We start from the raw sequence: 26,404 nt of genomic DNA on the forward strand, positions 1-26,404 counted from the left end.
AGGGCTAAATCCAGAAGTCCTTACTCAGGCTAAAGTCCTATTTATGACTATGGGGCTTATGTGTACGTAACACTAAGTTAAAATAAAGTAGAGACTTCAGGATTTGACCCTTAATTATAACGGGTGCAGAATTATTACTCCTCTTCCTCCTGCAAAGAGTAGTATTGCAGTAGCACCTAGAGGCCACAGACAGGCTATCAAAGTATCATAGGAGGAGCCCCATTGTGCGTGGTTTTACACAAACACACACAAAAAAACCCCACAGCTCCTGCCCTAAAGAGCCTACAGTCTGTAAATGTAGCAGTAGGTAGGTGGACAACCCCTACTACTGGCTGTGTTGTCTTGTGGGTTCATAAGGAGGAGACAGCGTCTGGAGTCTAAGGAGTAAAGCTTTATTAGAACTAAATGGTTACATAAGACGAAGAAGAGCCATGTGGTCCTAGCTGCTTCCAACAAGTTCTCACAAGCATGTGCTCTGTTCTTAAATACTCTTAACACTGGCATGCATGCAGTGATGTTCCCCTCTGGTGTTATCTGGACCGGTGATCTGCTAGGTCACTCCAATCCTCGACTCTGGGAACCAGCCTTACCCTGTTCTGCTGTGAGAACCCCCACTCCCGGGCTGTTCATGCACAGTTCTGGCAAGTAAGCTGCTCCCAGCTACTTGCAGCCAAATGACACTAGCCAATATCACTTTAACGTGCCTTGTGTGGTCGCAGCACAGCACTGGGAGAGAGCTCTCCCAGCGCTCTAAAAAAACCATCTCCACGAGGGGCGTAGCTACCAGCGCTGGGAGTGCAGCTACCAGCACTGGTGCACTGTCTACACTGACACTTTATAGTGCTGAAACTTGCTGCACTCAGGGGGGTGTTTTTGCACACCCCAGAGCCAGAAAGTTGCAGCACAGTAAATTGCCAGTGTAGACAAGCCCAAGGCCTAACAGATTCTTTTGTTGCTGCCTAGGCCAGCATCCTTTGTTCCTGTGAGGCTGGGCTGGGTTTGTCCTATATTTGCCCCAATGAGTTGTGAACTGCCTCTCTGTTCTTGGAGAGTTTTTTGCCTGGGCTTGCTTTAAACCATGAGGATACATTTTCAGCCTCATAACTATATACATGAAATTATAATGTATAACATTACTGTAACAATTACTATAACAACCATGCTCAGTGCATCATGGGCCTTCCAGAGACATCAACATGACAAACTTTGCATTGGATTCCACACAATCATTTTATAAAGATTAACATGGGGGTGTAGGGGGTTCCCCAGAGGTACAGAGGGTCACACACACACACACACACACACACACACACACACACACACACGGAAAATAACCAGATTTTTTATTTCTTTTAGGAAGTGTCTGCTGAAGTCATAGGTGAATCTTTTACTTTGGCATCTTTTCCCTTTTCCCTCAGTTTGCCCTGAGAAAGGAAGTGGGAGCCAGTAGGAGGCGTTATTTCCATTTCTGGTTCCTGGAGAAGAGAAGGCACCTACAGGCTTAGCTGGCAGGCCAAGCTGCTGCCAGCCTCAAAGTGTTGTGGGTAGTGATGAGAGAAAGCAGAGCTTGAGGAGAAGGCCTTGCTGGTATTGTATTTTGTGTGAGGAGAAAGGGATGCAGAGCAACTGGCTGCTTCAGGTAGCATAGGATCCCCTCTACTGGCACCCTCTACTGCTTTTTGCAGGACATAGAGCAGATTGCAAGCAGCAACCTAATCATTCTCATTTTGTGTCTTGGGCAAGGCACACAATTCCTGGCTGTTTCCCCTAACAGTGACCCTAAGGGATACTACCGTATATTCCCTAGAATGTCATTTAAGCAAGGGCCAGTGAATTGAATGAGAGTTACTGGTTCTCACAACAATATCTGTATTATTGTATTGATAGAGAAGTAGGAAATGTAATTAAATTCTGATGCATTTCTCAACTCAAGCTAATTTTGTTGAGAACCTGTGCATTCTTTCAAGTGCTGAGATACCACAATGACAGGCACAGCTTAAGAACCTGAACTGAATAGAATAAAATAGGACTGTGGTAACTTTTCTTATAAGAGCCACCACTGTTACTTGACATAAGTCCACTATTTATTACCTGTTTTTTTTTAAAGCATTATTAACCTGTCAGGATTTTCTCTTTATGTGTGAACAGTCACCTAGTTTCTAACTCTAATTAGATTGGAAACTCTCAAATATTTCATCGTGTGCACCACAACTTAACAGAGATTGTCTTGCGGACCACCTTACTTCCCATCCGCTACCACGTGGACTACCTCCTATCATAGTCATGAGAATATAATATTCCCATGGCAATAACAGCAGTTGCTTACATGGAAATGTTATATCAGTAAAGTATATTTAAAAAACTGTTTTGCAGTTGCTCCCATCTCTGCAGGGAACTCCTGTTTCCTATCCTCCTGTGTACTTATGGCTACTTGTAGAGCAGCTGAGACAGTTCGTTTTCATTGTCTTCAGCTGCTTTTTGCAGACTTTGGCTGAGGGCTAGTATTATGGCTAGTATTGGATCAATGTCCTAGGTATCATTAATAACAGGTATTTTAAAATCTTTACTAGTTTTGTAGTTTCCTAACAGGTAGTTCAGAAATGGATCTTGAGATGAAATCTTACATTTAAAATGTGCATTGTTATCTCTGCTGAAATATTTCTTACTGTTAGCACTAGATAATAATTTAGACAGCTGATATCCAAGACAATATTTTCTAATAATCGGTGGCTGCAGGAATAAAGCAAATATTTCTGTGCTTTTGATACCGAATAATCCCGAGGTAAATAAAGCATAATTTACTAACCATAAAACTGAATATTAACATATTTTCTAAACAATTTGCTTTATATCTTTACCACTAACATGTATAGCAGCTACATGTTACAGAGTGGTGAGGGACGAAAACAGTCAAAAATGAACATTTCCACAGCTTTTTCAAATAAACAGATAAGCAAGGTCTGTAGCTTCTGCTAACTATGATTACACATTTGTGCTCAGCTGCCTATAACGATGTCTTGTCTAGAAAAAGATGATTCAAAAATTGACATTTAAACTCTATGCTCTTCTGCCTGTTTTGGTGAGACATCTAGAGAGGTTGAAATCCATTATTATTTCTGTATTAAGTGATGCTTTGACTCAGGACATATTTACTACTATGAAAAATTGTCCTTTCTCAACAACTTGTCAAAAATACACTAACATCTGTGTACATTTCCATTTCTGTATTGTGCATGGATTGATTGTGGTGCATTTGCTATTATATGACAATTACGTCAGTGAAGCCAGACGCTCACTGTGCTCTGGAATGAACTCACATAGAAGAATGATAAAGACAAAAACACCACATCACACGGGGGCGAACACTTTTGACAGAATGAAAAGTGTCTGACCTCTCAGTCCTCATGCTCAAAGGAATCCTACACAACACCTTCAAAAGATGAGTCTGGGATCTTATGCCAGGTCTACACTTCAGAATTAGTCAATGTAACTTAAGTTGACTTATCATAAACTGCTGTAATTAAATTGCTTGTGCATGTTCACACAACGCTCCTTGTGTCAGCAAAGCGCTTCCACAGATGGTGCTCTCACACCAACAAAGAGAGCAGTGCATCATAGGTAGCTATCCCAGTGTACAAATTGCCATCTTCCGCTGCTAGCAGTTCTGTGAATGTATCGCAGTACATCATGGGGGCGGGCTCACCATCCCATGATGCAATTTTTTCTGTCCCATTATTCTTTGGGATTCCAACTATGTTTTGTGCGGTTTTTCAGCTGTCCCTGTAAACTTTGTGCCTGTCATCTCTGCCTGAAAACATGGATCCTGTGCTGCTCTCCAGTCTTGTGATGAGCCTTATGAACACAACGCAGCTTATCCTGCAATATTTGATGAGCTGTGAATCTGTTCAGGAATCCATGGTCCCTGCCCTGCTGTGTGTCATGGAAAGAACATTTTAGATTGATGTTGGCATTCACAAAGCAGCTGCACATGGTGGACTGTCGCTGTTGGGCTCAGGGGTTCCAGAGTAGCCCTTCTGTTGCTTACTTCTGGATTCCCCAAATGTTAACCTATATTGTCTCTTTCTGCAAGGTGAAAGGTGGGGGCCCGCCCTAGTGAAATTGCCAAGATTTACCAGAGATTTCTCTATGCCTTTCAGGAAACCTTTTAGAACAGACTAGATCTGTTCTCCCTTGGGAGAAAATGGATACAGCCCTTTGCTCAAAAGATTGACACCAGGGCAGTTATTTTCCAAAACGAAGTGTTTTCTTTATTTAGTGTAATTAATCTTCCCTAGTACAGTTAATCTAAACCTGAATTAAAACATAAACATAAATCCCTTAGCACAGGTATACAAGTTAAAGTACCGAAGACTGTAATGTCATACAGTTGAAAAGGCTCAAGTGATTATGTTCTGCACATGTTGATCAGTCATATGTAGGACACAGACAGCAATCTTAATAAACTCTAAGCTTTATACATAGTAAGTAACATGAACATACTCACCACAGACACTCATCTTTATTATCCCAAGCATACACATTCATTAACCATATTTCTACTCTATGACTAGCATGCTTATTCTCTATAGTCTTCTTCCATCTGCTATGTCTTAAGGATCCCTTTCTGCTCTGTCCCAGCATCCCGTGGCTATTGCTGTCACTCTGTGGATGCCTCTGCTGCAGGTTCTGATTTCTTTGCTCTTTTAGGTTTCTTCTGATCTCTTCTGGGTCTTCTTCTCCTGCTCCTATCTTGACTAACTTTTGCCTGCCTGCTCTCTGCCTTATGTATAGTTTTTGGCCTGTTCTGATTGGCTTATTTTTCAATCCTAGTATTAGCATATCTATCCTCCAATCACCTTCAGACCACCTCCGATTGGTCCATACTTATAGACCAATCATTCCTGCTAAATCTATGGTGACCTTCACATGTTTTTGGACTGAGTATGCCTGACTAACCCTTCACAATGGAAAAGTGTGTGGCAATAGCTATGTGGAAGTTGGCAATTCCAGACTGCTACCAGTCAGTTGCAAATCAATTTGGAGTTGGGAAGTCTGCCATGAGCACTTACTGGAGCTCACCTTCCCTGCTTCAGGCACGCCAGAGCTGGACTGCTTGAAGTAGAGTCAAAAAGAGGTCCTGGCTTCTCATGCCACCGGATGTCCCTCTCGCCTATCCCCCATCCTTCTCCAACTCAACCTCCTCATCCACCACTTCATTCATGGGGTTGTCTCTGGGGCTACTGGAGACAGCAGCCAGTGAAGTATCCATGGGGCTTTTGGCCATGGAGGTGCCACTCCTTGTAAAAGTGGCATGTTTTCAGTGCCACACCAGAGTGAGAGTTGGCCTCCCTTATTTTCTGGTATACCTGCCTCAGCTCCTTGATCTTAGCACAGCACTGCTGCATGTCTCTTTTGTGCCCCTTCTCCTCCATGCCAAAAGCAATCTGCTTGTAGGTTTAATGGTCCTACAGCTGGATCAGAGCTGTGATTGCACAGACTCTTCTCCCCACAGACCCAATGGATCCAGCAGATTCAGAGTATTCCAGGTGGGAGCTCATTTGCTGTGGGAAGCTGCCATGGTCAGCTGGGAAGATTCTATGTGGCTTCTCCACACGGAGCAAACAGGAAGTAGAATTTCAAAAATTCCTGGGGCTTTAAAGGAGGAGTGCATGCCTCTGTAGCTGGCTGCAGGGCAGTGGAGTTGAAACTGCTGACTAGAGAGGTTATGATGGTCCTTGTGATACACCTAGAGGCCGCCTAGGGCAACATAAGTAAGTGCCGTGTCTACACTGACACTATGTTGCTCTAACTTCGTCGCAAAAAGCTCTATGCCGCTGGTCAAGGTGGTTTTATGATCTCAGCATAGCAGGGGAGTTAAATTGGTGGGAGGAACATTGCAGTGTGTACACCTCCATTGTTTTGTTGACAAAACTGTGTTGTGTAGGCAAGACCTAAAAGTAATAACTTTGCTAGACACTAAAAATCATGGTCTTAATAAACAGTTTCAGAGTAGCAACTGTGTTAGTCTGTATTCGCAAAAAGAAAAGGAGGACTTGTGGCACCTTAGAGACTAACCAATTTATTTGAGCATAAGCTTTCATGAGCTACAGCTCACTTCATTGGATGCATTCAGTGGAAAATACAGTGGGGAGATTTATATACCCAGAGAACATGGAACAATGGGTGTTACCATACACACTGTAACAAGAGAGTGATCACTTAAGGTGATCTATTACCAGTGGGGGGCGGGGGGAAACCTTTTGTAGTGATAATCAAGGTGGGCCATTTCCAGCAGTTGACAAGAATGTCTGAGGAACAGTGGAGCGTGGAGGGGGGGAATAAACATAGGGAAATAGTTTTACTTTGTGTAATGACCCATCCACTCCCAGTCTCTATTCAAGCCTAAGTTAATTGTATCCAGTTTGCAAATTAATTCCAATTCAGCAGTCTCTCATTGGAGTCTGTTTTTGAAGTTTTTTTGTTGAAGAATTGCAACTTTTTAGGTCTGTAATCAAGTGACCAAAGAGATTGAAGTATTCTCCAACTGGTTTTTGAACGTTATAATTCTTGACGTCTGATTTGTGTCCATTTATTCTTTTACGTAGAGACTGTCCAGTTTGACCAATGTACATGGCAGAGGGGCTTTGCTGGCACATGATGGCATATATCACATTGGTAGATGTGCAGATGAATGAGCCTCTGATAGTGTGGCTGATGTGATTAGGCCCTATGATGTTGTCCCCTGAATAGATATGTGGACACAGTTGGCAACGGGTTTTGTTGCAAGGATAGGTTCCTGGGTTAGTGGTTCTGTTGTGTGGTGTGTGGTTGCAGGTGAGTATTTGCTTCAGGTTGGGGGGCTGTCTGTAAGCAAGGACTGGCCTGTCTCCCAAGATCTGTGAGAGTGATGGGTAGTCCTTGAGGATAGGTTGTAGATCCTTGATGATGCATTGGAGAGGTTTTAGTTGGGGGCTGAATGTGATGGCTAGTGGCATTCTGTTATTTTCTGTGTTGGGCCTGTCCTGTAGTAGGTGACTTCTAGGTACTCTTCTGGCTCTGTCAGTCTGTTTCTTCACTTCAGCAGGTGGGTATTGTAGTTGTAAGAATGCTTGATAGAGATCTTCTAGGTGTTTGTCTCTGTCTGTGGGGTTGGAGCAAATGCTGTTGTATCGTAGAGTTTGGCTGTAGACAATGGATCGTGTGGTGTGGTGATTTCAACAATTTCCATCCCACCATCAACCTCAGCCTGGACCAGTCCACACAAGAGATCCACTTCCTGGACACTATGGTGCTAATATGCGATGGTCACATAAACACCACCCTATACCGGAAACCTACTGACCGCTATTCCTACCTACATGCCTCCAGCTTTCATCCAGACCGCACCACACGATAAGATATTATCTCATCCACCCTGTATCACTAGATAAAAATGTTGCTTTTTAAATGACTGACTGTTTAATTTCAAATGGATAGCACTTAATAGAACTTATTCTTCATACTCTTTTTAAGCATCATGTTGTCCAAGCATACAACATTTGTAGCATAATTTTGTCGGTCTCCAACCACCATGCAGAAGTTAACAGAGTGATGCTTGTTGGTTTGCAGGGCAGTGAGTATTGCACTGATGACTTTCTGCATATCTGTAGGTCACAGATAATCCTACATATTGTGAAATGTTGAATCATAATAAATACATATTTATATTTTCACAGCAGGTATAGGTCTTCCATTGAGAGATTTTCATTACACTAGCAAATAGTTTATAAAAATGAATATCATAGTCCAGGTACCAATTAAGTCCAGTAATTTAATAGGTATTTATTGTTTTATTTCAGTACAGAATCTGTCCCCAGTTCTAGGCACCTTGACAATTATTTAAAATGAATACATAAAATAATACTCCAACAGCATAATGTGCCACAAAAATTGAAATAAATTATCCAAACAGTAATTTAAACAGCCAAAAAATACCATCTCTACACTAAACCTGTCTTACCCAAAACTTCATCTGCCCCATGAACCACAACCAATAGATAGTCTTTGTATAATAGTTTGAAGTCAGTAAAGAGGTACTGGATATTCAGCACTTCTTAAAATCTGGCCACTTATGTAGATGGCTACGTATTGGAGTTAGGAGCTTACCTTTAGACATACATTTTTGGAAATATTAGCTTATTGGTACACATGTAGTGTTGCCTCCCATAGCAGTCATCTGTGATTTGGTTTGACTTTCACTGATTGAGTAGTCTTTCTTTCAAAGCAACTAATATATCTGAAAAGGATATTGATGAATTGATTAATAAATGAGAGCCAATAGAGTGACAAAAAGTGGCACATTCTTTGATTTCTTGTAACAATGTGGCAGTTTGATTGCTCATTTTTATTAATTGATCATGTTAATTATTTTACCTGTGTTTGTTTGTTTTGGTAGAGAATTTATGAACAGTCTACGGCTGTACAAGACATTCTATGGAGGTCTGGCTGATCAGCTGTGTATCAATGAGTTAGCAGCTGCTGATGGACTAGCATGTTGGAATGGTGAAGATGTTGTAAAAAGGTACTTTTTCATTCTGTGATCTATAAGAGCGCTTTTATATATTTTTCAGAGTTATTTTTTTCTCCAAAATTCTTTCCTGATGGAGTAACATTAAATATTATTCTCTCCCCCGCCCTCCCGCGCGCTGTTCGTCAGATGTTCTTGTTAACTGCTGGAAATGGCCCACCTTGATTATCACTACAAAAGGTCCCCCCGCCCCCCGCTCTCCTGCTGGTAATAGCTCACCTTACCTGATCACTCTCGTTACAGTGTGTATGATAACACCCATTGTTTCATGTTCTCTGTGTATATAAATCTCCCTACTATATTTTCCACTGAATGCATTCGATGAAGTGACTTGTAACTCACAAAAGCTTATGCTCAAATAAATTTGTTAGTCTCTAAGGTGCCACAAGTCCTCCTTTTCTTTTTATTAAATATTTGTACTTTGGTTAAGAACCATTGCTTCAGGAAAATCTTCCCCTCTATCAAGCTTAAAATACTAAAATCTGTCCACATCTGTTTTGAGAAAATACGAGGCTTAGTGGTCCTCCAACATTTTGAGCTCCCCATTTCTGAAGCTCACCTGGCTGGTACTTGTGTTGGCTATTGAGAAAAGGTAGGTTTAACATTTGCAAAATTAAGTCAGAGGCAGGGGAACAGGATTTTTGTTTGAGAATGTGAAAGTTCAAAGCTGGTATGTTTAAATGTTCCCTTTAGTATTAACAGCATGGCAACAAACTTCAGCCATTCCCTTCAGTATTAACAGCATGGCAACAAACTTCATTTAAAACTTTATCTGACTGTAAGGAATAAAATAATCCTTAATGAATGTGGTTTCTCATGAGAATGCTAAAAGTTAAGATACTAAGATAAACTGTTTTAAAGGTCAAACAAATAAATTATTGAACAGTGGCTTGGGAGCAGTCATTCACTAGCAATGTTACAGAACTGATCTTAGCAAACTACCAAGCTCCTGGAAGTAAATCTTTGGAACCAATATATTTCACAGTTCACAAAACAAAAGCATTTTGGATGACAAGAAGGTTTTTGGGAAGCTATAGTTAATTACTTGTGCTCTATTCTTTCAGTTCCCAAAACAGGCATAATTTTGAACAGAAATTATTGGGGGGACATTGGGGCTGTAGCACTAGCTAATTCATTATAACTATTATTTGTCAGTATCTTCTGTTTTTAATACCAAGCTGAGCTAGTACAAAGCGGAGTGACGTTATCTTTTTATCTCTATATCCAAAGTCTATATGTGATGTCTTGTTCAGGTCACCCAGAACGGTGTTACCACTCTTCTTCAGCAAGAGTGAGCTTTGCTGCTGCTAAGCTGCGTGTCAGCATCCTGACACATGTGCATGTCTGTCTTGCCAGCAAAGTCCTCAGGACTGTGACAGTCCCAACCTTGACTTGCAGGTAACAGTCAGTGAGCTCCAATTCCTGCGTTCCCCAGATATGTCTTTCTACAGTGTCCAGGCCTCTCACTGGATGCTCACAGACTTTATTAAGTTCTCTGCCCCCAAAGAGATGGAGGACTCACCAGCCTGTTAGCTCAGCTGAGGACATTACCCTTCAGTTTAATAACAGAGCACTGAGAAGGTTTTGTAATAAAACAAGCATAAGTTTATTAACAAAGGACAAATATTTAAGTAGTAATAAGTAAGAACAAAAGACACATATGTTTATCAGTAAAACAACACAAAACACACTTTCTAGTGACTAAAACTTAACTTCAGCAAGTTACAGGCTTTGTCTAAGCAGGTTTCTCATCTATAATCAGTTCCAGCTACTCTTCATTTTCAGGGCAAAAGGGTCCACTTTTTATGAGCTCAAAGGGCTCCCCACCTTTGTCCCTAGGTGATGGATGCCAAAATGGCTTTCTCTTTCTGCTTATATTTCCCAAAGTCTATTGTCTCTGTTTCAAGAGTCAGGAAGGCTTCTTGGGAGTGTGCAGGCACCATCCCCTGCTGTGAGTGTTCAATGATCTTCCCCCATATTTGTTTAGCTTGGTGGCTTCATTTACCTTACATGTACATATACTTTTCATTGTCTTCTGAGGTATTACCTGGTTCCGTTTACATTGGGCACACAGAAAAACAGGTGAAACAACATTCCTTTGTCTAAAACAGGCTGGACTGCCTGCTTGCAAAACACCTTTTAATTTCCAGCACACATCTATAATCCTTTGTAGAGCACCTGTATAAACATCATGCAACAGTAGTAATGACAAGTGTGTTATAAGTGTGCATATTATAATGGGCATGACACCTTTTAGATTTAGATTATGATAACAGTGTGTTGGTGCAGTGCGTGTGTCAGGCCTGATTTATGCATAACCTATGAGTTATGGTATGTCCTCTGCAAGTTTTCATTGAGGGGATCTCCCGCCCCCAGGTCACATTATTAGACAGTAGGAAGTCAGAGAGATAATTGATAATGTGGGGTGTACTCTACAGTACTTTCAGAGTAACAGCCGTGTTAGTCTGTATTCGTAAAAAGAAAAGGAGTACTTGTGGCACCTTAGAGACTAACCAGTTTATTTGAGCATGAGCTTTCGTGAGCTACAGCTCACTTCATCGGATGCATCCGATGAAGTGAGCTGTAGCTCACGAAAGCTCATGCTCAAATAAACTGGTTAGTCTCTAAGGTGCCACAAGTACTCCTTTTCTTTCTACAGTACTTGTATCTTTAAATATGTTGCAGAGGAGCATTAGGGGGAAGTCTAGAAGGTGAGGGTTGTCAACCTTACTTAATGGACAAAGAGGGTTGGTAGTGGATCCCAGGCCTTCCCATTCCACTAGGCTCTGGCCCAGGGCCTTGTAAGGGTTACCAAATATCCACTACCCAAAGGTGCCTTAAGGCTGCCTGCCTGGGCAACTTCCTACCACCCACTCTCTTGTCAAAATCTTGCAGTCTGTTGCAAAGTAGTGAGAGAAAAGGTACCAACTGAACCTTCAGCCCCCCTAGGCTTGGCAGGCTCTTCCTCTCCAGGAGAAGGTTTCTGCATTGCCCTTCCTCAGGAGTGATCAGGGTTGGCTCTTTCTCTGCCTTGTCTGGTTCCCTCTTAAGCTCTGCCTACAGCTGGAGCATGGTGTACAGGTGCAGCTGGAGGGTGTCACTCGGGCACAGAGTTGCTCCTTAATCCCTTCAGTTCTAGTGCTGGGTTTATACATCCTGTCACACACCCCTTTCTAGAAAACACACTCATGCTTAAGTTTACTTGCATGACTAGTCTCACTGCTCACAATGGGACTACTGTGCTTGCAGGATTGAAGCGTCAAAGCTCGTTGAAGTCAATTGGAGTTTTTCTCCCAAATCTTCACAAAAATCATCTTTGCTAGAATATAAATATTTGCCTTCTCTGTCTCAGGTTCCATCCCAACCCTGCCTCCTGTGTCTTTTGTCCTCCTCTTGCTCTTCAAAGGAAGTATAAGCGATTCAATCAAATTTATGAATGCGGATGTGAAATGAGAAATGTTATACTACTTAAAGATTTACCAGTGGCTGAATTTTGATGTCATTACTATATACTGCTTATTGTTTTACCCTTAGTATTACTTACACATCCCCCCCCCAAATGTAATCAAGTATTATAATACACATTTACTATTACTCTTTAAAATGAAATATGAATAGATCCTTTACTTTTTACACTGGATAAAACTCCCAATTAACTCCTGACTCAGAACCAGACCTGCCCTGCCTTTCTCTGACTCCTGGCAACCCGGCTCCAACCTCAGCTCTGATTCCTGACTCCAAGTCTGTCTCAACCCATGGTGCTAGCATTCGGACTCTGACCACTAGGCCTGACTTCCATTCTGACCTGGTCTGCTGACAGCATGTGTGTACACACATGCACACTTATCCACTGAAGTCAGTGGAGATGAACACTGCGGTTCAGGATGGAATCTGGCCTGGAGCTGTGGAGGAGCTAAGCTGGAGCAATGCTTGGAGAGATGAGCACAGGGAGGCAGAGAGTCTATGGGTGCGTGCGTTGAGCAGCCAGAAAGCTGCTGCTGATGGGGTTAAGACTGGCCTGTTGCCTTCCTCAACCTGATCCTATTATTTTTTTACAGTTTGGGACAAAAAAATTTTTAAGTACATCAGAAGCAGGAAGCCTGACAAACAATCAATGGGGCCACTGGACAATCAAGGTGCTAAAGGAGCACTCAAGGAAGTTAATGCCATTGCAGAGAAGCTAAATAAATTTTTTGCATTGGTTTTCACTGCCGAGGATATGAGAAAGATTCCCACACCTTACATATTCCTCTTAGGTGACAAATCTGAGGAACTGTCCCATATTGAGGTGTCAATAGTGGAGGTTTTGGAAAAAGGCTGAAGGAACTCAAATATGAAATTGCAGAACTACTAACCATGGCATGTAACCTATCACTTAAATCAGCTTCTGAACCAGTTGTCTGGAGGATAGCTAGTGTAACACAATTTTTTTAAAAAGGCTACCAGGTGATCCTGACAAGTACAGGCTGGTAAGTCTAACATCAGTACCAGGCAAATTGGTTGACACTATAGTAAAGAACAAAATTATCAGTCACACAGATGAACACAATTTGTAGAGGAAGAGTCAACATGGCTTTTGTGAAGGGAAATCATGTCCCACCAATCTATTAGAATACTTTTGAGGGGGTCAACAGACATGTGGACAAGGGTGAACCACTGGACTTGGACTTTCAGAAAGCCTTTGACAAAGTTCCTGAGCAGAGGCTCTTAAACAAAGTAAGCAGTCATGGGACAAAAAGGAAGGTCCTCTCATGGATTAGTCACTGGTTAAAAGATAAGAAGTTAAGGGTAGGAATAAATGGTCAATTTTCACAGTGGAGAGAGATGAATAGTGGGGTCCCCCAGGGATCTGTGTTGGGACCAGTGCTGCTTAACATATCCAGAAATGATCTGGAAGAAGGGGTAAACAGTGAGTTGGCAAAGTTTGCAGACAGTTAAGTCCAAAGCAGACCGGGAAGGGTTACAAAGGGATCTCACAAAACTTGGTGACTGGGCAACAAAATGGCAGCTGAAATTCATTGTTGATAAATGCAAAGTAATGCACATTGGAAAAGATAATCCCAATTACAAATACAAAATAATGGGGTCTAAATAAGCTGTTACCACTCAAGAAAGAGATCTTGGAGTCACTGTGGATCATTCTCTGAAAACATCTGCTCAATGTGCACTGTCAGTCAAAAAAGCTAACAAAGTTAGGAACCATTAGGGAAGGGATAGATAATAGAGTAAATATCATAATTCCACTAAATAAATCCATGGTATGCCCACACCTTGAGTACTGCATGCATTTCTGGCCATCCCATCTCAAAAAGATGTGTTTAAAGTTGGAAAAGGTACAGAGAAGGGCAACAAAAATGACTAGAGGTATGAAACAGCTTCCATATGAGAAGACATTAAAAAGACCAGGACTTTTCATCTTGGAAAAGAGATGTCTAAGGGGGGATATGATAGAGGTCTATAATCTATAAAATCATGAATGGTGTAGAGAAAGTGAATAAGGAATTGTTGTTATTTACACCTTCACATAACACAAGAAACAGGGGTCACCCAATTAAATTAATAGGCAGCAGGTTTAAAAAAAACATAAGGCAGTACTTCTTCACACAATGCACAGTCTATCTATGGAACTTCCTTGCCAGGGGATAATGTGAAGGCCAAAAATATAACTGCATTCAAAAATGAATTAGATAAGCTCATGGAGGATAGGGCCATCAATGGCTATTAGTAAAATAGGTTAGGGATTAGACCTCATGGTCTGGGTGTCCCTAGGCCTTTGACTGGCAGATGTTGGGACTGGAAAAAAGAAGATGGATCACTCAAAAATTGCCCTGTTCTGTTCATTCCCTCTGAAGTATCTGGCACTAGTCACTGTCGGAAGACAGGATACTGGGCTAGATAGACCATTGATCTGACCCAGTATGACCTTTCTTGTGTGTTTCTATAATATATAACAATTTGCTTGCTTCTAAAACTAAGAACCCAAAGCATGGTCAAGTAATTGTATCAAAAATGAAGAATGTTTCTTTTAAATCATAATGAAGGGAAGATAATAGGAATTCACCAGAGTGGTGGGGACTAGAAGAAAAAGAGGAAGAAAGATGACCAACAAAATGCTGGGATTTGTAGTCTTTTGCTTCTGCTCTGGTACACACTCAGGCCTGATGCCTTGTTTTTAGGTCTGTCAATCAATTCAAAAAATTAATCATGAGTTTAAAATAATTCATCATGTTTAATCACAGTTTTAAATTACACTGTTAAACAAGAATAGAATGCCAATTTAAATTTATTATAAATATTTTGGATGTTTTTCTACATTTTCAAATATATTGATTTAAATTACAATTCAGAATATAAAGTTTCAAGTGTTCACTTTATATTATTATTTTTATTACAAATATTTACTCTGTAAAAGATAAAAAAATAGTGCAATCTAGAAGTTGAAGCATGAAGGGGCATATGAATGTTTAGCATATCTAGCATGTAAACATCTTGCAGCGCCAGTTACAACAGTGCCATGCCAACACCTGTTCTCACTTTCAGGAGACATTGTAAATAAGAAGCAGGCAGAATTATCTCTGGTAAATGGAAACAAAAGAAGGAGGACTGAGTGGACTTGTAGGCTCTAAAGTTTTAAATTGTTTTGTTTTTGAGGGCAGTTATGTAACAAAAACAAATCTACGTTTGTAAGTTGCACTTTCACGCTTAAGAGATTGCACTACAGTAGTTGTCTGAGGTGAATTGAAAAATACTATTTCTTTTGTTTATCTTTCTTGCAGTGCAAATATTTATAACTGAAAATAAAAATATAAAGTGAGCACTGTACACTTTGTGTTCTGTGTTGTAATTTAAATCAATATATTTGAAACTGTAGAAAAAAATCCGAAAATATGTATAATAAATTTAAATTGGTATTCTGTTATTGTTTTATAGTGCCATTAAAACTGATGAATTGTGATTAATTTTTTAATCACGTTAATTTGTTTTGAGTTAGTCGCTTGAGTTAACTGCGATTAGTTGACAGCCCTACTCATTTTGTAAACTGTCTATTGTTTAGCGCCTTTGTTTTTTAATTAGATCCTTTATTTGTGGAGTGTTTTTCCCCTATACTCTACACCGCTGCAGAGACTGAAATGTGCCCCAGAATTTAGAATGTGTGTCCTGATAAACCAGGAGCTCTTGCTGTGGCATTTAGAGCTACTTGGCCATAAGTACATGGTACAAAGTATGCAAGACAGAAAATCTCTCACCTCCTTTGTATATAGTGAGGCAAGCAAAACTCATGTTTTTTTAACTCTGTTGCATAGTTCAAAATCAAACCCACCTAAAACAAATGATCATGCAGCACAGTAGATTATGCTATGTAGATGACTTGTGTATTCTTGCCGAGGTGAAATTCTCATAAAAGAAGTAGCATCCAACTGGATTCTATTTTGATATATAGGGAACTATTCAAGTAATGAATTTTCTATTACACTACCATGAGACCTTTTGCACAGCTTGTTTCTGAAACATTAAATGTTTCTGAAAGACAAGCATTTACCATATCCAACTGCTGCTATAACAGTACTAAATGAATTATTTAAGCAATATCTTGGGGTATGGCAGTCCTTCTCAAGGGGTCTTTGTAGTTGGAGTATTCACAGCAGCCTTGTATAAATGTTCACAGTTTACCAGTCATGACAGGCAGCTTTTGAGCAGAAATGATTGCACAGAAGTTTAACAACTGTAAGGCTCATATATGTTTGTAGGCACCTTAATACTTTTATGTTAGATATTCTGAAGATTTTCCTTTAATACAAATTGTGTATCAGATTCTGAGCTCCAGATTCTGATTGACTTCAGTGGAGTTACTCTGAATTTACACTAAGTTAGATTTACAATGGAGTTACAAAAAACTTCAAAAACAGACTCCAATGAGAGATGGCTGAATTGGAATTAATTTGCAAACTGGATACAATTAACTTAGTCTTGAATAAAGACTGGGAGTGGATGGGTCATTACACAAAGTAAAACTATTTCCCCATGTTTATTCCCCTCCCCGAGCCCCCACTGTTCCTCAGACGTTCTTGTCAACTGCTGGAAATGGCCCACCTTGATTATCACTACAAAAGGTTTCCCCCCCAGCCCACTCTCCTGCTGGTAATAGCTCACCTTAAGTGATCACTCTCGTTACAGTGTGTATGGTAACACCCACTGTTTCATGTTCTTTATGTATATAAATCTCCCCACTGTATTTTCCACTGAATGCATCCGATGAAGTGAGCTGTAGCTCACGAAAGCTTATGCTCAAATAAATTGGTTAGTCTCTAAGGTGCCACAAGTACTCCTCTTCTTTTTGTGAATACAGACTAACACGGCTGCTACTCTAAAACCTGCGGTATAACTGAGACCAGTATCTGGCCTGGCATGTTTTGTTCCTACATTTCCACTACAAACTACAGGGAGTAATTATCACTTTATTATTGTCAAACAGCAGGAATTTTAAAAGAAAGATGGTTTAAGTCTTATATGAAAGCCATGTATTTATTTTCTACATGAACTCAGCTCGTGAAACTTTGCAGTATATTATTCATTTCATAAGGAACCCCTTTGCTTGTTATTGTACAATTCTACTGTTGGTAGAAATTATTCTGGAAAATATTATATATACAGTATAGTAGTACTCTGATTCACTACAAATGGTCTATATAACTTAAAAGTAGTTGGTCAAAACAGATAATAGATAACGGTGAACCGCAGCCACTGGGAACTGTAGGCAGCCGTGCCTGTGGATGGTCAATGTAAACACTGTCTCGCAGCCCGCCAGAGGATTACCCTGATGGGCCGCAGGTTACCCACCACTGATCCAGACCATCTCTGACAGGTGTTTCTCTAACCTGATCTTAAAAACCTCCAATGATGGAGATTTAGTCAATTTGTTCAGTGTTTAACTACCCTGACAGTTAGGAAGTATTTCCTAATGTCCAATCTAAATCTCCCTTGCTGCAATTTAAGCCCATTGCCTCTTGTCCTATCCTCAGAGGTTAAGGAGATAATTTTTTCTCCCTCCTCCTTATAACAATCTTTTATGTACTTGAAAACTGTTATCATGTCCCCCCTCAGTTGTCTCTTTTCCAGACTAAACAAAAGCTATTTTTTCAATTTGTCCTCATAGGTCATGTTTTCTAAACCTTTAATTGTTTTTGTTACTCTCCAGTTTGTCTTTCCCCACTCATTGAGTAATGGGCCTACTCTGTCCTTATTTCCTCTTGTTTCTAATATATTTGTAGAATTTATTTATTCCCCTTGATATCTTTAGCTAGTTTAATCTTGTTTTGTGCCTTGGCCTTTCTAATTTTGTCCCTACATGCTTGTGTTTTTCTTTGTTTTCACCTTTGTAATTTGACCTGACTTCCACTTTTTGTAGGACTGTTTTTTTTAATTTCAGATCTTTGAAGATCTCCTTTTAAAGCCAAGGTCGTTTTTGTTGCCATGCTTGCTGTCTTTCCTGTTGTCAAGGTTTCTTCCCCACTCTGAACTCTAGGATACAGATGTGGGGACCTGCATGAAAGACCCTCTAAGCTTATTCTTACCAGCTTAGGTTAAAACTTTCCCAAGGTGCAAACGTTGCCTTGTCCTTGAACCGTATGCTGCCACCACCAAGCATGTTAAACAAAGAACAGGGAAAGAGACCACTTGGAGACATCTTCCCCCAAAATATCCCCCCAAGCCCTACACCCCTTTCCTGTGGAAGGCTTGATAAGAATCCTCACCAATTTGTACAGGTGAATACAGACCCAAACCCTTGGATCTTAAGAACAATGAAAAAATCAATCAGGTTCTTAAAAGAAGAATGTTAATTAAAGAAAAGGTAAAAGAATCACCTCTGTAAAATCAGAATGGTTAATACCTTACAGGGTAATCAGATTCAAAACATAGAGAATCCCTCTAGGCAAAACCTTAAAGTTACAGAAAACAGGAATAAACCTTAACACAGGGAAAATTCACATAAAACAAAAGATAAACTAATCCGCCTTGCCTGTCTTACCGATACTGGTTGCAATATTGGAGACTTGGATTAGGATGGGTTGGAGAAGATGGATTTCTGTCCGGCCTCTCTCAGTCCCAAGAGAGAACAAACACATAAGCAAAGAGCACAAACAAAAGCCTTTCCCCCACCCCAAGATTTGAAAGTATCTTGTCCCCTCATTGGCCATTTTGGGTCAGGTGCCTGCGGGGTTACCTTAGCTTCTTAACCCTTTACAGGTAAAAGGGTTTTGCCTCTGGCCAGGAGGGATTTTATAGCACTGTATACAGAAAGATGTTTACCCTTCCTTTTATATTTATGACACCCGTGAAGTGGGATAGTTTGTTATTGTGCCCTTAATAATGTCTCCTTGAAAAACTGCTAACTCTCTTGAACTCTTTTTCCTCTTAGACTTGCTTACCATGGGATCTTACCTACCAAATCACTGAGTTTGCTAAAGTCTGCCTTCTTGAAATCCATTATCTTTATTTTGCTGTTTTTCTAGCTCCTGTTTAAAAGCACAACATTGTTTAAATTCCTTCAGTGTCATAGTTGATTTTAATAAGAGGTTTCTTATTTTTGTTAGTAGCTCAGATTCTTCCTTCTGAAGTTCCTTTAGAATTCTAGAATGACTGGTGAATTTATTGCAATTTTAATTATCAGTGTGTTCCAAAATCTTCTATTTTGACACTTCAGTCTCACTTCAGTGCCCAGTCTTTCTTGCCTATGCAAGGATACTCAAGAAAATTAATCTAAATTAACTGAAGTCTAAATTTAAAGCAGATTAGTTAACAAATTAAACCCTGGGCACAGCTCTCATTCAGAATTAAAGTGGCCTTAGTTCACTTTAGTTTAATTCAATGAATTAAGCAAAACCAAATTTAGCATCCTCTGGGTTTGTCTGTGCTACCGAGCTTATTCTGGCATAGCTACGCCGGAATAGCCCTGTAGTGCAGACTCAGCATTTGCTAACAGTAGTGGTTTATCTGTCAGTGTAGGAACACCACCTCTTGGAACAACATTAGTTATGTCAGGGGCAGCACTCTTTCATCAACACAGCTGCATCTACGCCAAGGGCTGTGTCAATATAGCTATGTCAGTCAGAGGTGTGATTTTCTTATGCCGATATAACTTTCAGGCGTAGACCAAGCCTCTATAATGACAACTGATGCAGAGGAATCTTATAGCTTCCTTTCAACACCCAGAGATATGTTTTCACAAATCTTGTTGGGAATTTTCTGATGAAATGTGTTTTCACTGGAAAATGCTGAATCCTCAAAACCAAAATGCTTAGCAGAAACATTTCACTTTTGACAAATTTTTGCCAAAATACAGGCAGGGTTCTGATGGGCAAGAAAAATCAGTGGCAGAACAGAGGAAATTTTTCAAAGGTGTCTCTCTGAGGAGTCTGTTTTATTTTCAAAAGTGTGTCTGCACAAAGGGACTTAGGCATCAAAGTCCAACAGTTAGGTACCAGTGAGACCCTCAAAAACCCAGTTCAGCTGCTGCTTACCCCTGGAAGTGCCTAAGTTCCTTACATGCTGACATTTCCATTGGTGGACATGCACAAAACTGCATAAGTCCTGATGCTGCCAAGTTGCTTGCCACCCTGCCTTACACTTAAACCCTGGGAAGATTCTCAAACTAGGCACTCTCCTGCCTGTCTTCTCAACAGGGCCCAAGACAGCAGGTGTTCTCAGAGCTGTTCTAGTGGGTTGGATCTCAAACAGCTGGGGGTGACCAGACTGAGAAGCTGTCTGGAATGTGCATATAACTGAAAATAACAAATAGTTCGGTGATTAGGACACTCATCTGAAATGTGTGCATCCATGTTTTTAATCCCCAATCGTCCTGATTTGGAGCCAGGATTTGAATGCAAGTCTCCCATTGCCCAAATGGGTTCTTTAATCACCAGACTATTGGGTGTTCTGTAGTGGGGTCAATATCTCCTCTTGTGGCCGTTCCATTTTGTATGAAATAATTAAATATTCACTGGGCCAGAGAGAGCCTTATTCTATAGCCCGGAGATTAGGGCACTCCCTGTGATGTGGGAGTCTGAAGTTGAAGTCCCTGCTCCAGAATAGGAATTTGAAAACAATTCTTCCACATCCCATCTGAGCACTCTTAACTAGTGGGTCAAGGCACTTTCTGATTTTTCACAAGAAGCAGATGGCTTGGTTTAGCTCAAAGAGAGGGTTAGATTAACAGATTCCAAGGCCAGAAGGGACTATTGTGATCATCTAGTCTGACATCCTATGTAACATGGGACACAGAACTTCCCCAAAATAATTCCAAGAGCATATCTTTTAGAAAAGCATCCAATCTTGATTTAAAAATTGCCTATGATGGAGAATCCACCACAGCCATTGGTAAGTTGTTCCAAGGGATAATTACTCTCACTGTTAAAAATTTACACCTTATTTCCAGTCTGAATTTGTCTAGCTTCAACTTCCAGCCATTGAACTATATTATACATTTCTCTGCTAGACTGAAGAACACACTATCAAATATTTGTTAATCATGTAAGTACCTACAGACTGTAATCAAGTCACCTCATAACCTTCTTTTTAAGCCAAATAGATAGACTTTAGGAGCTCAATCATTATAAGGCATGTTTTCTAATCCTTTAATCATTCTTGTGGCTCTTTTTGAACCATCTTCAATTTATCAACATCCTTCTTTGCATTGTAGACACCAGAGCTGGACACAGTATTCCAGAAGCAGTTGCACCAGTGCCAGCTACAGAAGGCAAAATAACCACTCTATCTCTATTTGAGATTCCTGTGTTTATGCATCCCAGGATTGCATTAGACCTTTTGGCCACAGTGTTGCACTGGATGTTCAGATTATTATCCACCAAGACCCCAAATCTTTTTCAGAGTCACTGCTTCCCAAGATAGTGTCCCATAGTGTAAGTATGGCTTACAACTTCTGGAAAAGTAATATGGCAAAAAGGATAATTTCCAATAAGTTCTTGGACTGTATTGGGGACAGATTTTTGTTTCAGAATATGGAGGAAATAACCAGGAGATATGACAGTTCTCTGGATACCCAGGACTGTAAATCACCTTGTTTACTCACTGCCTCCAGTGAGAGGGAGGCTTGTTTATGTTTAGCTGAATCTCAGTTCCCTGACACCTCCAGCCTGTTATCCACCCAAACAATCTCTTCTGAGCTATGCCCGTCCTTACTTTGCCATGCAGGTTAACAATAGGTGAACCCAGACCTCGAACCATGTCATAAATATAAAGGGAAGGGTAAACACCTTTAAAATCCCTCCTGGCCAGAGGAAAAACCCTTTCACCTGTAAAGGGTTAAGAAGCTAGGATAACCCCCGGCACCTGACCAAAATGACCAATGAGGAGACAAGATACTTTCAAAAGCTGGGAGGAGGGAGAGAAACAAAGGGTCTCTGTCTGTCTATATGCTGCTTTTGTCGGGGATAGAATAGGAATGGAGTCTTAGAACTTTTAGTAAGTAATCTAGCTAGGTATGTGTTAGATTATGATTTCTTTAAATGGCTGAGAAAATAAGCTGTGCTGAATAGAATGGATATTCCTGTCTTTGTGGCTTTTTGTAACTGAAGGTTTTGCCTAGAGGGATTCTCTATGTTTTGAATCTAATTACCCTGTAAGGTATTTACCATCCTGATTTTACAGAGGTGATTCTTTTTACTGTTTCTTCTATTAAAATTCTTCTGTTAAGATCCTGATTGCTTTTTCATTGTTCTTAAGATCCAAGGGTTTGGGTCTGTGTTCACCTATGCAAATTGGTGAGGATTTTTATCAAACCTTCCCCAGGAAGGGGAGTGCAAGGTTTTGGTGAGGATTTTTGGGGGAAAGATGTTTCCAAACAATGCTTTCTCAAAAATAAACCCGGTTAGATGTTTGGTGGTGGCAGTGGAAGTCCAAGGGCAAAAGGTAAAATAGTTTGTACCTTGGGGAAGTGTTAACCTAAGCTGGTAAAAGTAAGGTTAGGAGGTTTTCATGCAGGTCCCCACATCTGTACCCTAGAGTTCAGAGTGGGGAAGGAACCTTGACAAAACCCTTTGAAGCATTCCCTGTGGTGTCAAGCCCCTTATCCACTGAACGCTCTCAGAAATACCAGATCTACTACCCCCAAGGGTACAGTGCACACACTGATCCTGAATGATTCAACTTAGGATCAGCTCCTTGTATAACACCACAGAAGTGAGCTAAATTTATAGTGACAATAAGAAAATTTATTATCAAAAGTTTGAGTTTGAAGAGATAGTGAGTAAGGATAATGGAAACAAAAGAGTTAGATACAAAACTTAAATCATAACACAATTTCTAGAGACTCAATTAACTTAACTTCTGTCTAAAGACATCTAACTCACCCCAAATGTCCTTTGCAGCGTTTCAACCAAGGTTGGTTGTGGTACCAATTTAATGAAAGTAATCATGCTGCCCCATTACTACCTAGGTGCAGGATAAAGGATTGTCTCCCTGCCTTCTATTTACATCCTCAGAGTTCACTGTCTGTCCTTTAGGACATAAACACCCCCTCCCAACAATAACTGTTTTTCCTGTGTCCCTGCTTCCTCCCTGTTGATTTCACATCCTGCTGCTGACTTTGTATGTAGTTGCGCAGCCATTACATTGGCTTACAATGCTTAATTTACCCACTGACAGATAGACAAGTGAATAAACATCTCTTGTCTGATAGAAAACCAGTTCATCAACTCTGCCTTGATACGGACTTTAAGTACAATTTCAGCATACATACATAACTCTTGACATAGTATCTGTAAATACATTTCACAATGATATTAATGACCAGCATGATCCTGACTTTCATTTAAGATCTTAGGTGGCATTCTTTGGTGAACTGGAATGTACTGATCAGAATATTCTTGTTAACCCCCTTTGCCAATTGGCATTTAGGGGTTCATAAGTCACAGGTGTCATGTTCTGGGGTGCAGAATCTAAGTAATCCTAAGTGCCTCAAAAGGCTCTTCTGCTGTTGTTCTCTTGGGTGTATGTCCCCAGCCAGCATACAAACCTGCACTGAGTGTTTGTGGGTTAAACAGCTCTGACTCAGCAATTCTGGTTCCAGCAGCCTGCTTGTTACACCACAACCACACTCCACTTACACATCTCAAGATGACCCCAACACACTCTCAGTCCCAGATTTTTTCAAAACTGTGTGCTCTGCAATGTCCAGCCCTCTCCTATGCCATTCAGAGAGATATTAAGGTTTGTTTGCTCCTCTAAAGAGACAAAAGCACACTACAGATCATTAGCCAGTTAGGCTAAATGCACCCGTCCCTTCAAACACAACCCTGAGTTGGTTCTCTGAAAAAATAAAACAAGTTTATTAACAAAAGGACATATGCTAGTGATACCAAGTAGAAGGATTAGAAAGGGTTACAAACAAACAAAAGTAAGAATATGCTTTCTAATTACTAAGACATAACAAGCTACAGTCTTTGTTCAAGGTTCCTATTAATATTCCATTTCTAGAGACTTCAAACTAGTTGGTTAAGGATCCATCTTTCTCGGCTTGCAAGAGCTCTGTTCCCTCGTGTCTGTCTAGTGATGGATGCCAAAGATGGCTTCTGTCCTTGCTTGTATTTTCCAAAATTCAATCATCTTGTTTCAAGAGGCAGGATGACCTTATGCAGTTCTTCCCTTCCTGTGGACTTCCCAGGCCCCGGCTGATTTACATGTAAATGGGACTTCCATTGTTTTTGGTCACATCTTGCTTAATTTAATTGGAGACAAGTAAATAGCTCCCTTCTCACCTGTCTGGGAGAAAACCTATATCTTCCTGTGTTTGGCAACAGACTTTAAAGCATAATGTCATTAAGGATCCATATTTCCTCATGCAGTGTTAATACATACATTTCACAATTATATTAATCACCAGCATGTCAATAGCTTTGAGAAAAGACATGGCTTGATATATTTTTATAATACAGTAATATTGTATACAATCAGTTGATTCAGTTACTTGTCATTTGAGGTTCAGACCCCCTGTCTTCATAGACCAGATAAAATTTTTCTCTCCTGGTGGAGTAAAGATGACAAGCTGTCTTTCCCCCTGCTTGATACCTTTGTTTATATGTAAATAAACCTTCATTATCTTCCAGACAGCCAGGCTGGACAGACAAACAAATACATTGCTTTCTCTAGGACAGATTGGGCTTTGCATTGCTTGACAAACACATTTTAAGAACATACTTCTAGCACGTATTCAAAACTTTTTGTACACACCCTGTGCATACATCATGCAAGAATATTAATGATTTGTGAGTTATTAGTTTTCCAGTGACATCTTACATGCCAGCTTTTTGATATAGATTATGACGTCAGTGAGTTGGCGTTTACTGAACTGGACAGACCAGCTAAAACTCACTACCAGATGCCAGTGAGCCCCTTTCCCTCTTGTATTGGGATGCTGCTAGAGTCACACCTCAGTCACAGGGGGATCAGCCATTTTAGACTTGGTTCTGACCAACAGGCAGGAATTGGTTGAGAAACTGATGGTAGAAGACAATTTGGATGAAAGTGATCATTATATGATAATTTTCATGATTCTAAGGAAAGGAAGGAAAGCAGCAGAATAAGGATAATGGACTCCAAAAAAACAGAAGGCTGAGGTATTTAGTGGCTATTTTGCTTCAGTCTTCATGAAAAAAGGTTAATGATGACTATATATTCAACACAGTTAATATTAACAAGGAGGAACAGAAGCCAAAATAGGGAAAGAACAGGCTAAAGAATATTTACATAAGTGAGCTCTATTTCAGTTGGCAGGGCCTGGTGACATTCACTCCACGATACTTACGGAGCTAGTTGAAGCAAGATTTGGAACCATTAGCAATTATGTTTGAGAACTCCAGGAGAGAAGATGGAAGGGAGAAGGGCAAACATAGTACCTATCTTTAAAAAAACAACAACGAGGAGTCCTTGTGGCACCCTAGAGACTAATACATTTATTTGGGCATAAGCTTTCTTGGGCTAGAAGCCACTTCATGAGATGCATCGTTCTAGCCCATGAAGGCTTATGCCCAAATAAATGTGTTAGTCTCTAAGGTGTCACAAGGACTCCTCATTGTTTTTGCTGATATAGACTAACACGGCTACCACTCTGAAACCTATCTTTAAAAAGGGGAACAAAGAGGGCATGGGAAATTATAGGCCCGTTAGTCTAACTTTGATACCTGGAAAAATACCGGAACAAATGATTAAGCAATCAATTTATAAGCACCGAGAGGATAACAGAGTTATTAGGAATAGCCAGCATGGATATATCAAGAACAAATCATGTCAAACAAACCTAATTTCCTTCTTTGATAGGCTTCCTGACCTAGTGGATGTGCGGGGAGGGGAAGCAGTAGATGTGTTATATGTTGATTTTCATAAGACTTTTGATACAGTCCCACATTATATTCTCATAAGAAAATTAAATAAATGTAGGTTAGATTAAATTACTATAAGATCAGTGCCAACTTGGTTGAAAGTCCATACTCAAAGAGTAATTATCAGTGGTTTGCTATCAAACTGGAAGGGTGTATCTAGTGGGGCCACACACGGGTCAGTTCTAGGTCCAATACTATTCAATACTTTCATTAATGACTTGGATAATGGAATGGACTGTATGCCTATAAAATCTGAAGCTGAGGGGGATTGCAAGCACTTTGGAAGACAGAATTATAATTCAGAATGACCTTGACAAATTGGAGAATTGGTCTGAAATTAACAAAATGAAATTAATCAAAGAAAAGTGCAAAGAACTTCATTTAGAAAGGAAAAATCAAATGCACAACTACAAAATAGGGAACAACTGCCTAGGCAATACTACTC

General features: G+C 40.2%; 1 protein-coding gene across 1 annotated transcript in view; it reads left to right on the top strand.

The window, feature by feature from the left end:
- Nucleotides 1-26,404, top strand: part of GPC5 (glypican 5) — a 545,513-nt gene that overhangs the window by 193,449 nt on the left and 325,660 nt on the right. Inside the window, exon 5 of the mRNA XM_037913674.2 lies at nt 8,435-8,560. Coding sequence (XP_037769602.2) covers nt 8,435-8,560 — 126 coding nt within the window. The remainder of the gene's footprint in view (nt 1-8,434; nt 8,561-26,404) is intronic.

This window comes from Chelonia mydas, chromosome 1, assembly GCF_015237465.2.
Source record: "Chelonia mydas isolate rCheMyd1 chromosome 1, rCheMyd1.pri.v2, whole genome shotgun sequence".
Taxonomy (NCBI): Eukaryota; Metazoa; Chordata; order Testudines; family Cheloniidae; genus Chelonia; species Chelonia mydas.